The 13,925-nt window shown below is 45.3% G+C and overlaps 3 protein-coding genes and 1 non-coding gene across 5 annotated transcripts; 1 reads left to right on the top strand and 3 right to left on the bottom strand.

The window, feature by feature from the left end:
• Positions 1 to 73: 73 nt before the first annotated feature.
• On the top strand, positions 74 to 2,424 carry LOC108064549 (FAST kinase domain-containing protein 4). 2 transcript variants are annotated; one of them, XM_017152131.3, is made up of 7 exons: positions 74 to 136; positions 312 to 507; positions 571 to 1,284; positions 1,342 to 1,591; positions 1,655 to 1,929; positions 1,983 to 2,052; positions 2,108 to 2,424. In XM_017152131.3, exons 2-7 carry the CDS (start codon positions 330 to 332, stop codon positions 2,316 to 2,318), a joined length of 1,698 nt encoding a protein of 565 aa, XP_017007620.2. In that variant the 5' UTR covers positions 74 to 136; positions 312 to 329; the 3' UTR covers positions 2,319 to 2,424. The 2 variants fall into 2 exon arrangements, with proteins under 2 accessions (XP_017007620.2, XP_070073852.1); XM_070217751.1 differs by lacking the exon at positions 74 to 136 and having other exon boundaries at positions 270 to 507.
• On the bottom strand, positions 2,302 to 5,014 carry LOC108064548 (IQ motif and ubiquitin-like domain-containing protein). The gene is made up of 7 exons (XM_017152130.3): positions 4,499 to 5,014; positions 4,183 to 4,438; positions 3,904 to 4,121; positions 3,199 to 3,842; positions 3,035 to 3,147; positions 2,788 to 2,972; positions 2,302 to 2,737 (listed from the first exon to the last, which is right to left on the bottom strand). The coding sequence occupies exons 1-7, from the start codon at positions 4,936 to 4,938 to the stop codon at positions 2,473 to 2,475; spliced, it is 2,121 nt and encodes a 706-aa protein (XP_017007619.2). The 5' UTR covers positions 4,939 to 5,014; the 3' UTR covers positions 2,302 to 2,472.
• Positions 5,015 to 5,979: 965 nt separating this feature from the next.
• On the bottom strand, positions 5,980 to 8,539 carry LOC108064418 (uncharacterized). The gene is made up of 2 exons (XM_017151925.3): positions 8,210 to 8,539; positions 5,980 to 6,557 (listed from the first exon to the last, which is right to left on the bottom strand). Exon 2 carries the CDS (start codon positions 6,554 to 6,556, stop codon positions 5,984 to 5,986), a length of 573 nt encoding a protein of 190 aa, XP_017007414.2. The 5' UTR covers position 6,557; positions 8,210 to 8,539; the 3' UTR covers positions 5,980 to 5,983.
• Positions 8,540 to 13,762: 5,223 nt separating this feature from the next.
• TRNAS-GCU (transfer RNA serine (anticodon GCU)) lies at positions 13,763 to 13,844 on the bottom strand. Its single transcript has one exon. It is a non-coding gene; the product is annotated as a tRNA-Ser (tRNA).
• Positions 13,845 to 13,925: the final 81 nt, after the last annotated feature.

The following is a 13,925-nucleotide window of genomic DNA, read 5'->3' as shown; positions in this document are numbered from 1 at the left end:
TTGAAAAAAGCCAAATCTAGCTATAAAAAGCAGAACAATCCAGTGCTAAAAACGGTTGGCAGGGCGGGCTCTTTCTAGTGTTGGCTAAAAACAGCTGAAAGCTGCCGTCATCTGTGGATTCTCAACGTTCAATTAGGAAAGTTTACTTAAATTTAAGCAATTACTAAATGAAACAGAAAGGATTTCAAGGGAAATAAGCCTTATCAAGTCATGATAATAAGGCTCTAACCTTGGCATGCTTAATCAGGGCCATTTCCGGCCGCTAAAAATGTAAACAAAAAGGTTATGTAAACTTCTGTGGTCTCTTGCAGCGTGTAGATTGACTGAAAATGTTGGGACTGCAACGTTTTGCCGGCAGTTTTGTCAGCCAGCTGTACCGCCGTGCCGCCTACAGCAGCAGCGTGCGGGCGGCAGGCGTTCCACTGACCCCCACCGGAGGACAAACGGATGCAGTCGAGCCGGAGGCACGCACGCCGGCAGCAGAGGCGGCGGCCAGGAAGCCCAGGGGTAGGTAGCTGCTCCAATTCTTGATAGACTTACCAAATGGAAACTACTCTTATTTATTGCCAGGCCACTTGGTAGCCACCGCCTTCGAGTCCCTGAAGAACGACAATCCCAAGGATGAGGGCAAGAGCCTGGCCTCCAGCAAGATAGACGAGCGCATAATCAATGCCAAGACAGTCAATGGACTGCTGGCCATCACGGAGAACAACAACGCCTTCTCGCGGAAGCACGCCCTCAGGATCGTGTCAATCCTGGCCGAGTGGAGCACAATGGACCGGGTGAAGATCTCCGAGTTCGAGAACGACACCAGATTCCTGCGCATTTGCCGCATGTTGGGCAGGACGGTGCCCAAAAGTAATGGTGCTAACAGCAAGACTCTTGGCGACAGCAACAGCACTTCCAAGCGAATTTCCGGCTTCCGGACGGATGACCTGAACACTGTGCTGGGCGTAGCTGGTGATGATGAGGCGGCCAAGCTGATAGCCAGCATCAGTCTGCCCCAGATGGTCAAGGTGATGAGCACGCTGGCCCAGCGGAAGAGGCGTAGTACTCCTCTCCTGCGCTCACTGGCCTTCAACATTAGCAGCGCCTCGGAGGCTCTGGATCTAAAGCAGTCGGCGGATGTGCTCTACGCCATGTCCACACTGAATTTCCAGGACTCTGTGCTGGGCGCCAAGGTGTGCGCGGATGTGCAGACGGCGCTGCCCAAGAATGTGGAAAAGTCCGCCGTAGTGGGTTCAATCATCACCAGTCTGGGCATTTTACGTTACCGGGATCTGGGTTAGTTTGTTCGTATTCCATCATATTTGGCTTTCATGTAACTATTTTTCCACCTAGATATCTTGGAATCGCTGACGCAGTGGCTCTTAAAAAACAGTGAAATCTGCCGGCCTCAAGATCTCAGCGCCTACTTCCTCACCTCGGCACTGTTGAACTTTAAGAGCGCCCAGCTGGAGGAAGTGAGCAACAAGCTGGTGAAATCCATTGTCCGCGAAGATTTTACCAAGCAATCCGAGTGGCTGAGCTTTGTGTGGTCGCTCACCATGCTGGGTTTAGTAGAACACAGCCACTTGGCTTCAGTTTTGAGGTGGGTTCTTAGCTATTCATTTGCTTAATATCTCATTAATCTTGTAATTAAATGCACCTGCAGTTCGGACTTCCTAGAGGCATTGCAAAAGGACAAGGCCGGAGTCACACCCACCTCCAAGATGAGGCTACTCAACCTGAACAGCTATGCCCAATTATTGGCCACAGATTACAAGGGTCCCCTGCTGACCGCCGACAGTCCTGCCTACCAGGTGCCCATGGCGCATCCTAAAGCCAAACAAGTACTTGTAAATGGCATGCTGGACGCACTCAAGAGCCTGCTGCCGGCCAGCAATCATTTCCAGAGCGCGGTGGACAGCAAAATGGGCTTTCTTATAGGTAAGAAAGTACTTATATAAGAGCAAAACATCTCTGATTGGTCTACATTTCAGATGCTTTGTGCCACTTTGATGCTAACAAAAACCCCCTGCCTTTGGACAAGGAAAACCCCAACGCCATTAGGTGAGTTGAGTCAAATATTTGCCATTTTGTTTTGATAATTATAAATTGTTTTTAGGGTGGCGCTAATGGTCATCGATTTCCATGACATCTGCCACGGAACGCATCGCAGCGGCAGCGGGGTTACGAATCTGACATTTGACCTGCTGGAAAGGAGTGGTTACCATGTTATTCCCGTGCCCTACAACGAGTTCAGCACCAGTGACAAACTACTGAAGCGCGTTCAGTATTTGGAGTCAAAGTTCAAGGCGATTGCAAGTAGCAAATAATTGCAGTTGTAGTTTATTTAATTTTCCTTGTAATGATTGATCAATATTTGAATTGTTTAAATTTTGTAAATGTTAAATTAGGCGCTGAATTACAAGCTAAACCCAATTTATGGAGACTATGTTTTGTTAGGCGATACGCATAAGTATAGTTTCTTTAAACAGCTTCTAATTTACTAGAACGTTGCTTGTTCATGCCCACTTTCCACCACTGACCCGTCTCCTGGAACTCGGTGGCCACGGCAGCCAAAGTGTGGAACAGACTGCGAGCCAGCATGTGAAGATTTCCTATGTGCAGAATGAACTTGGGATCGTAGACCTTCTCGATGTCATCGATCTTGTAGTGATCTCGCGTCTCCCGTTCGGTCAGGCAAATGCAGTTCCATGGAGCCCAGTCATCGCTTTTGTTCCAACGCGGCAATCTATAGTGTAAGTATAATTAGTTTAATTCATAGGCAAGCATAGAGTTCACCTCAGTTCACTCAGATTCTCTGTCTTGCTGAGCGCCGAGTGGCCATGCCATATTTTGTCTATGATGTGACGCACATCATCTGGCTGCATTACGAAGGCAAAGGATGTGGTGCACTTGCGTTTGCGCTCATCCCGATGGATGCACCGCAGGATGGACTGGTAGACCGTGTTCTCTGTAGCCGTAAGCTAATTTATTATAGAAATATTAGCTATGATAATCTAAAAAGGTAGTGCCTTTAAGAACCCACCTTTAGATAGTAGCAGTGCTTGCAGGTGTCCACATGGCTCTGGCGGGTCCTGATGGCAAAGTCGGCATAGCTCTTGACCTTCTTGCACACGATGCACATGCGCGATGGAGTTCCTGGGTATTAAATTTCAGAACCAATTCAATCTGCTACCGATCCATACTCACTTTGCTTGGGCTCGCCCTTTTGAAATTTAATCAGATCGAAAAAGAGCATGGTTTGGCGTTTGCGCAAGATTTCCACATCGAAGGACTTGGCATAGAGCAGGAGGTTCTTTTCGCGTTCGAAGAGATCGAAGAGCTCGGGAAAGTTGGGATAGCAAGTCTCCTCGGTGAGCACGGCCATGACTTGACGGATGAAGACCAAGCGGTCCTCCTTGTTGCGCGGCTTGCGCAGATCCTTGTAGATCTCGGTGAGGAAGCGCACCCGCTGGGTGCTCAGCAGATCCATGTGGATCTTGGAGTCCTTGTAGCCGATCCACTCGATCGGTTTGCCCATCTCCTTCAGCAGCTGATCGTTGCGGAACTCCTCCATGGCCTTATAGACGAGGTCGCGCTGCCGCTCCACGCCATTCAGCAGCTGGATCTCCTTGTCCAGCAGGATGTTCACCTCGGCAATGCGAGCGGGTCCCTCGTAGTTGGCCGTGATCCGCTTCAGCTCCGCCTTCTTCCAGCGACCCACCTCCGCGTAGAGCAGATCGAAGTCGTCCTTGTTGCGGGGGAACTGCTTAATCACCCGATGTCGCTCCACGCGCTGCTCCACGCACTTCTCGTACCGCTCATCCTCCTGCTCGCGATTCTGGACCAGGCGACTGGAAGGGATTAAGGTAGGGATTACCTTCAGATATCCCCCAGATTGTGAGCACTACCCACCGGTATTCCTTGGCCCTTAAATGGATATATTTCCACAGAATCCATCGCCTCCAGTTCCGCTGGATGAGCAAAATCTTCTCGAGCTTACGCTCTGCCCGCTCCTTCTGGGCAAAGGACTGGTACTTGCCAGGAACAATGGTGAAGTCATTGGCTGCGGAAACATACAGGATATTGATGCCGTCCAGATGGCACTGCACCGACTGCTCATGGGCTGTGTTCTGGAGGGGATTAGGGGGTTAGAGATGGCAATACTTTAAAAAGAGTTCTCTTTTAACTTACCAGCGTCTTCTCCTTTTGCTCCCAGGTTTGCGTGTCCCTCGTCTTGTACTTCCTGTACTTCATCTTGTCGAAGTACGGTCCCGTTTGGGTGAAGGCATCCAGGTACTCCTTGCCGGTAATCTTGTCCCGGTAGCCGCACAGGAAGGGCTTGACTATGGCCGCATTCTCGATCTCCACCACCACGTTCTTGGACTGGCCATCCTGGGTGTCCTCACCGGGGATGTGGACAGTGATAAAGTCCGCCAGACGGTGTTTGCTAAGGGATAATAAAGGATTTTAATGGTGTATATATAATAATACCATTTCTAATACCCACTCGTAGTAGACATCCAGATCCAGCTTGGAGTTCTGATCCTCCTTACCCTCTCGGTACAACTCCAGCTGGAACTCATGGATGCCGAACTCATCCAGGGCGGTGGAGTTCAGGGGCACGGAGTCGCAGAGGATGCGACCATCCTGTCGGAGAACCAGCCATCCCGGTTCCACCTCGAACTTTCGAGCAATATCCTGCTTCACCTCGCCCAGGGTCATGCAGTTGGGATAAACCTGGGCCAGGATGTCGGACTCCGAGATCCTGAACTTGACCGTCACGTTCTCCAGCTCCACGCAGCATTCCTCCGAGTGCTGCGGCTCCGACTCGGTGCTCCGGGAATCCAGAGGCGGAGGACATCCCGGTGGCAACTTGGGCCGCTCGCTGGGTTCCACATGCAGCTGTACATTGCACACATACTCCGGACCACGCTCCTCCACGCTCATCTTGCCACACAAAATATATTTATCGATTGGTGGGGGGAATAATTGTGTGTAGTCTAAGGTATTTTTAAAATTAGGGCTGAAAACTGCCTGCTGGGATTTTTCTAAGAGAGGATGGCCATGGGTGGGAGCCACGAATTTGTTCAATAACTTTTTAGCCGCTGCTAGGCGCCCTGTTGTGGCAACGGGTTGTAGGCCAAAAAGCCGTTTGAGCCCTAATTTCTTGTCTTCCGAATACAGTGGAGCCACTCACACCATCCACAGAAATTTTAATTGTACACACACTTTAGAAAGAAGCGCTGAAAATATGATTTATGCTTTTATACACTGAAAAATGAACACATAAATATTTTCTAAGCTATTTTAAATTATATTATGGCTAAAATAATTTTCCAATTATTCCGTATACCCTTTAGAAGTTCCACTTAGAGAACTTAAACTGTATTCATTTTTTCTCACGCATTCGCACTGAGTTTCCAAGAGTGAAAGCACCCAATCATCTAATGAGCTCCATAATTCCACTGGGCATTTACAAATTTGCATACCCATAAACATTTTCTAATTGCCCCATTTTCGGCGTCTTCCCAGTTTCAATCGGCCACATTTCATTGGCTTATTATTTATTATTATTTATTGCACAACTCGAAGCATTTGGCATGCGCAAAGACAACGGTGACAGTAATTACTTTTACTAAATGGATTGGACTGGAGAAATGGCCGGACCACACGTGAAGATGATTTTAAGCTACCGATGCGGAAGCCGTCTTAATAATGATGGTTAACTATTATATCATGATCCGAACAGATATCATCAAATTTAATGGCCCCCACAGCTCTAAGCGATTTCTTTCGCTTGATTTTGACCCAATTTGGGGGATTTTGTCAATTCGGCTCATAGGAAACGCGATCCAGTTAAAAGGTTTTGCCATTTCCCCTTTGAGGCGGGTTCCATTCAAAAGCCGCTTAACATATTCGCTTAGCGAACGCCGAAAAACAAAGCAATTGTTGGTTTTCATTATGTTTTTTATTATTTGCTAACCTATGAGTACTAATAAATAATGTTTTTGTTATAGTAAAAGTTGGACTTGAGGTTGAGGGCCGTCAGTCCGGACTTTTTTCCGGCATGGGCCACCTGCAGTCGATGCGGGCGTCCATTGAAGTAGTAATCCTTGTGGTGCTGCACTCGGAGTACTTTACTAGGACTCCGATGGTCCAGATCGGGCCTGGATGTCGTCGTCGATGGACGAACCTCTGGCCTGTTCGTCGTCGTCTTCTCCGCCTCCTGGGACGGGAGGATGGGATTGATTTTCATCGGCTGATAGTCCAGACCGATGCCGGGTATGTGGCGGAAGGGCAGTGGGGGTACGGGTATGTAATATATTTTCGAATCCTTTTTCGTTTTTTTCGCCTTACTGCCGTTCTTGTTGTACTTGCGCAGATTCAGCGGCTTGGACGTGACCACGTAGTCCATGTACAGGTTGTCCAGCGATGGGGACTGCACCACAATCCGGTTGACTAACCTCGTAGGCGGCGCTTCTGCCCTTGGGTCATAGGAATAGGGTCGAGCTGCCACCAGGTTGGCCAAAATGAGTAGAGATGCCAGCGGAAGCAGCGGCGACATTCTGAAAATGGTCATAAAGGATTGTTAGAGATTGACAAGAAAATATTACAGAAAAATTATTTTAATAGCTTAGCTAAAACGTTTACACAATTATTTTACTCTTTAACATTTATAGAAATTTTATTATAGTAAATTAACATTTACATTAATCAATATATTATATAAATAATTTTTTTACTTTTTTATCAAACTTAAAAATTATATTTCTCGACATTTATATTTCTAATTTAGGGCTAACAACATGTACTGAACATAGTTTCCCTTTGGATTCATTAAATTTAACTTTCCTAGGAATTATATTTTACTTTCCAAAAAAAGGAAAAAAATGTAATTTTGATTTTGCAATTCAAAAACATGTGAACAGGAGCTGAAAAGCCAGCAAGCTCAGCTGGTAATATTCATGAAAGGTAGGAGAATGTCAAGGCGACAGGCAATGAAAGTGCTGAGTGCCACCCACGCCCCACTCGACGGGTTGTCCGATTGTTCAAGGTTTTGATCGATGGGGTGGCAACCGAAGTGGCGATCTCGACCACTCGCAATCATAATAATAATAATAATGGCCAATGCGATTTTCTGCAAGTCACATGCCAAAGCCGAATAATTTAATAACAAATAAATTGTCTGTGCGCATCAAAGCGCAAAATGTTTCGCCTTTACATTGTAAAGTTTCTCACGTTCCCCACATACACACATGAAAACCGAGGCACTCACATGCCAGAGATAATTTTCGTTTCGATTTGATTTAAATGAAAGCATTTAATGCACGCTAATCAAAGCGACGCCGGCAGAGCAATTACGCTAATGAGCGAGTCGAGCGCCATCCGCGGCGCAGATTTCAACGCTTCAGTGATTAATGAGCCAGTAAAAAGTAAATTGATCGCCGCAACAACCGAAAAACCTGGGATCGAAGTGGATAACACGATTTTTGGGGCTAACGGGGGGCGTCTGCGGTTCGCCCATCGTTTCAACAGGTTGCTGGCCATGCAAATCACCTCGGATATATGTTTTTCCGATAAAGACATTTGTCTAGTTCTCTCGTCTGGCAGAATTCCCGAAAAAAAGACATGTGCGAGATAAATTGCAGAAAGCTGGGAATTTGTTTTGTGGGCTGATCACAAGTCCCGCATGATACATGATATATGATGCGATCGGGGTGATCAGGGATCGCCGTGATAATAAAACAAAGAGCAAAATGCGAAATTCGAGAGACCACACACACACACTTTACGTCTGGGCTCATTACAATTTAATTGTTCGACACCCTAATGACTCCCCAGTTCGCACAGTTCAGGAACCAGAAACTGGAAAACTAAATTTAATTTGTCCACTCACTGACTTCAATTATCTAAGGCTGTTTTATTTTTGCGCCTATATCAACAGCATTGCCAAGGTCATTTTCGTGATGCTGGCCATGATTAATCATATCACGCTCCTCTCTGTGGTGAAAGACGAAAGACTTAGGCAACGAACTCGAAACGGGGGAAGCGAAAGACTCAGGCAGCAAACTCACTGCAAACGAAAGACTTAGGCAGCGAACTCGATGCGGACGGGCAGCAATTATAAACTTATTAATGAACAACCGCCTGCCAGCCGTCAAATGCAAATGATTTAATGATTTCTATGGGCATACGGCAATATTCTAATCGCACTCACTTTAAATGGCTGTGACTGTGACTGTGACTGCAGCTGCCGCCTGTCTTAGTTGATTCAAGATTTTCCTTAATTATATTGGCTGGTTGTAGAATTTATTGTCCGAGTGTCCTTCAAGCGAAGATGTTTACTTGAATAGATTGTTTAAAATAATTTATGCGCACGTTCTAACACGTTTATGGTTGGTTATTTAAATTTACAACGCGTATCTAAAATGCACTTTGTTAGCGTTAGTTTTTCGCGTTTTCCTCGCACTGCTTTGCCGACGATTCGGTTTTTTAGCTTGAGCGCGCAGCTTTTGAACGTTGTGAACGGCTCGGAGTGCCGCAAATAAATGAGATCTGCGGACTGTTTGTAATTTGTTTTTTTCTCTTTTTCTCCTTAAATCAAAAATCAGTCGGCCGACGTCGCTGCCTCGGCCGGCGTCGCTGCCTTTCTGTCGTCATCAGCGGCAACTGGATTTATTATTGTGTGAGGTCCCATCCCATTCCATGAAGAGTGGGGAGCCAACTGGTTCGCCGGATGGCAGATGATCTTCGGATGATGAGCGGCCATAAATTAGCCAGTTTATTGTTTGTCCACTTACTGTTACACTTGGCAATTGCACTTGGTGGGATTTGCTGCTCCGCAATTGCCATTTGCTTAACAAATTCATCAGCTTTGCATTTCTCGGTTCCCCGACCAGAACTGGGCAGGAAATCCAACACCACTTGACCAGTCGGTCGGCTCTCGATTGGATTACACCTCGGTAGCCACTGTGCCAGCTTCTTAACCCTCTGGAAAAAAGCAAGGCCAGCTAGAAGGTCCTTAACCCTGCACTCATCCTTTTTTGTATTAACAAATAATTTAAAAATCCATAAACCATAAAATTACAAAAATATAACTTAATCTAGCTCTTGAAAAACACTAAAAAGTATAGGTAATTTTTTGCGGATAAGATCATTATTAATTGGTACAAATTTCTTCACAACCGATATAAAACTGTATGCATTTGCATAAATTTGAATCTTTTCTCTGTTTGTTGTGATAACACGAGTTGAATAATGCTTACAAATTAACTGTCGAATTTTTTATGTATATTTATGGTTTGTTATTTTTTCCATTATTTTTATTTTTTTTTATTTTTTTCAGATACCTCATTATGCTTTTAAGTTGAAACTCATAAGTTTTTGTTTAATGAAAGGCTACTGACTTCAAAAAGTTCTTAAGCTATTGTATCTCTTGTCTGTCGTTAAAAAGAGGGTTAAGAACTTCGGATCGGGATAGGAATCGGGGTCTAGTCTGGCTGGCAGCTCCTTTGTCTTTCCGATACTGTGCACAAATTAGTTACAAATGAACCTACGACAACAAAAGCCGTTGGCGGTAACACGAAGCCTCCGTTGAGGTAGGGCTAAGGTCTCGGTCCAGTCTGTTCTTCTTCGATCCAAGTGGTTTTATGTGTGCTTTTTCGGTTTGGCTTATTGACAGGCCACCAGGCAGCTCCAGCTACATCTCCATCTTCCATTCCAAAAGACCATATGCGTGTGGCGCTCCAAGGGATCTGTGCGTTTTTGCCCTCATCATAATTTAATTGGAATGCCAAATGCTGTTCGGGGCATTTCTCTAAACACTTTTGCGTGAGCTGCTGACGTTGATTGGGAGTGTTGGGTGATTGAAAGAGGAGTCTCTCGACCTTGCAGCTGTGCAGATGTGGAAGCTCTGACCCAATGAGCCAGAAAGATCCTCGGTAAATCAAAGAAAATGCCCATAATTCATGGCGAAATTTGTGCAAAGGTGCTTTAATTAAATCACTTCCCTTCGAGGCACCGTTTTATGAGCCGCTAATTAAAACAAGTAAAAGCAACTAACCGCGGTGCGGGATTATGTAAAGGCATTTCCAACTTTCCCAGGGCCCCGTCATCTTTCACCGGCTCTCGCGACCACAGAGACAATCTAAAATTTGGGACCCCAACAATACGAATGACATAACCGAAAACACTCGAGTAGTACAACTTCCCAACTTCTGTTTCTGTCCCATCCGAATGGCACTTTAAATATTAATTAGCCATGGCAGCAATTAGGCCTCCGGTTTAAAGTGTGTGTTGAAGTGCGTAAGCTCTCGCATGTGCCAAATGGCCAGTCGAATCGGAATCTATATATATCCATAATCTATATGCCATATACCCGTTCTCACAGCCAACTGCACGCACCAGCTGCCAGAAGAACGGGCAGTCAGAGGCCTAATTGTAATTGTTAACGATTAGACAACACAAATCACGAACAAGCTGCAAACGCCTGTTTCTGCTCTCTGTGCATCTGCAAAGTCTTCGTGCCTCTGATACTGATTCTGATTCGGATTCAGTCCCATTTCAAGCGCCTTGTGTGTGAACCGAGTTTTAGGCATTATTAAGAGTAATATGTTTAATGCTGACGGAAGCAATGCGGATAGATGGCCCGGGCACGGGGCACCCAAACAGACAGCTCCAACTGCACGTGGAGAAAAAATATTAAAAATAAATATAAATATTTTGCAAACTGAGATATTTATTCTTCTAAATAAATTCATAATTTTTATTACTGAAAATTCAATATCATAATTTTTCTTGTAGAGTGAGAAAGTTATAAGCAAATATTGCGTTTTACGCTAGATGGCGCCACTTCAATAGCTTGATTTGCTGCTTACATATCTCCATCTTTATCACGCACATTTAGCTAAGTAATGGGTATTTTATAGTCGAGGCACTCGAATATAGCATTCTCTCTTGTTTCCTTTTTTTGGCTGTGATATTTCGAATTTGTACAACAATTTATCATACATTCGTTTGACAACCTAACGAAATTCTCAGGCTTAGTTTATATTTCCCAAAGCATGATTATTTTAATAATAAAGAACCTGAGTACATAATTTAGCGATAAGGAACACAGATTGTTATGTTTTCTTCTGGTGTACTAGACCCACCCCGCAGAGCCACCCATCCGCGTTTATCAACCTCGCCAAAGTCATCAGCAGTCTTGGCCTCAGTTTCTGGCCGAAACCCAGTCTTGGTCCGGTGTCTTTGGGTCTGAATGACAGACACACACTCTTAGCTCTTAACTCTTAACTCCCAACTCTTGTGGCTCGTCTCTCGCCTGCTGGCGCTTGCGTGTTTGGCTACTGAATTTTTAAGCATTTGCCAGCACGACGTCAAGTTGCGGATCTTGAAGTGGTGAGGGGGGCGCTAAGGCTTCATTTACATTGCCAACGTTTTAATTAGCCGCTTATAAAGACACACAGCGCCACGGAGACCGGAGACCGGAGATCCGAGAGCCGAGACCCAAGAGCCATTTAGATGAATGGCGGGAACACCCACCGACAGTGCTACGTCACAGTTAAGTCGACTAATCAGCCGGCTTAAATCGCAACGATTATATATGGGCCAATTATAGCGAATCTTTTATTGTCGATAAATTCGCAGGTTCATTAAACCCGCAGAGCCCATAAACTGACTCACAACTGGGGTTCAGGCACTTTAAGCTAAGGCTTTGTCTCCAGTGTTTGATTAAGCTTTTGTCATTCGGGGTGCTTGGCATGTGTGGTCCCCACATCGGATCGCCATCGAGAGTGCATTCGGAATGAAGTTGTAGACCGGGCTTATGCAACCAATCCAACATACGAACAGCTATGTCAGCCATCCCGATTCGGCCGTGCACTTGGCATTTCTGAGAGTTTAGCCCCTGGATATCGGGGTCATAACTGCCAACACGTCTGCTCAGCGACTTTCATCGAAAGTCAAATATTTGTGGAGCACGCAAAAAGAAAAGTGTAACGAAAGGAAAAGACCTGCTCGCCAGCCATCGATTGTCAGCCGCAAGATTCAATATTTGCTCATCCGTTCCAAAGCGTTTAGCGAATTCTTCGCGGGATTTGTGAAAGTCCCCGGGGGCAGGGAGCAGGTTAAAATGGGCGTTGCGATTTCCAGTGGAGCTTGGCCTCCGCCGAATGGTTAAGAATGGGGGTGAATGGGGGCGATTGGCTGGCGAATTGGATTGCCAGTTGGCCAGCCGGCAGTCAAGATCTATTGAGTCATAACCAGGGGCTCGAGTGGTTCGGGGAAAGAGCTCTTCAAGCTGTCCAGCGAAGAAAGAAAGAGTGAGCTCACAAGAGAGCGAGCGCGAGTTGAGGGGAATCCCCGTGTTCTGGTCGAGTTCGAATTGCAGCAATCAGTTTTACAAGCTAAGTTGATAAGCGTTTTAAATGATGTTATAATTAAATAAAAATTCCTATAACTTTAAAATGTAGTTTCATTTTTGGGTTATGATTTATTAGTAATTATTTCTAAAAGTAATGCAAAATATGTCAATGCAAAGGTAATAAAAATTGGTAATGGTTATTTGGCGTGCTCGCAACCCAAGATTCAAATCATCATTTTCTTTCGACCTTCGGCTGTCAGATGATATCGGTTGTCTCTAGAGATGAGTATCTCGACATGCTTGAAATGTCATGCGAATCCTTAGCCATATAGAGCTTGACCAGCTCTTTCAAAGACATCGTCAACTCCCACACCGAATTAAGACCTCTGTTTTCCCCGATATATATCTCTCCGAGTTAGTGATTTATACCGGCCATAAAGCCGACCTGCGAAACTTTCCAAGTGGCCAACAATCAGAGCAAGCGATAGATAGATATATGGATAGATCGTTAATGATGGCTTTATGGCCTTTTTCAGTGGCTGAAAGATTTTAACACGTCGCCCGTCGAATGGCGAAAAAATTCTTTGGCTTTTCCATTAATGATCGAGAAGTAAGTTTTAGATAATTGAAAACCAGTTGGCCAGTAAAAAGGAAAAGCAGACGAAACATCAACCGAACGGAAAACATAATATACGATATACCCGATGTTTGTATTGTAATTGCGTTAAATGCATTAATTATTTGCCGTCCAGCGGACGAGAAAGAAATCATTGGAAACGACGTTAATTACCCGGCGGCTCACGGCTTATATTGTTTTGGCTGCTCGCCAGAGGCAGCAATAGCGAACTATTATTTCAATTGGAATTTAATTTCGTGAGTGGGCATTGTTTGTATTTGCCATCTTTAAACCTGGCCCAAATGCGAGGCACCTGGGCTTGCAAAAAATAAAACGTCGCCCCATGGTCGAACCCATCCGCCGACCTTGAGAGCCAAACGAGCCATTAATGGCCTACGAAGTCTAGGCTGCGGCCCTTTTCACGGTGTCAATAAACCCCGTTTCTGGAGAATCCATCTAGTTGGCGGCGGTCGCTCCAGCATCCTCCACACACATCACATCTTATCGCCGGGCCAAAAGATCAACCAATGCCACCATCGGCGACACTTAAGCTGTTATCAATGTATCTATTTTCATTGCTTTTAAACTGCTCGACTGGCCATTATTGTCTCCAGCCTGGAGACGAGGCCGTAAAACTTTAATTTCAATTGAAACGCGATTATCATCTGGGTTCCAGAGCATTGTCTGTAATTTAATGACTCGATTCTTAAAATAAAGTTTATTTTTAGTTTACGGTAGCACAAAAAACGTTATTCAACTAAAAACGGTGTGAAAAAAAAGCAAAAAGAACACGACGAGGATGGGATTCGAACCCACGCGTGCAGAGCACATTGGATTAGCAGTCCAACGCCTTAACCTCTCGGCCACCTCGTCATATGCGACCTTGGCAGCCAAATGCTCATTTCGTGCACCGCTTGCTCTGCCGGCAAGCAGTGCAAGTTCTTATAGGTGAAA

The sequence above is a fragment of the Drosophila takahashii genome, chromosome 3R (genome assembly GCF_030179915.1).
Source record: "Drosophila takahashii strain IR98-3 E-12201 chromosome 3R, DtakHiC1v2, whole genome shotgun sequence".
Lineage (NCBI taxonomy): Eukaryota > Metazoa > Arthropoda > Insecta > Diptera > Drosophilidae > Drosophila > Drosophila takahashii.
The sequence above is the reverse complement of the archived record's forward strand: the minus strand, read 5'-3'. Positions and strand labels throughout refer to the sequence as shown.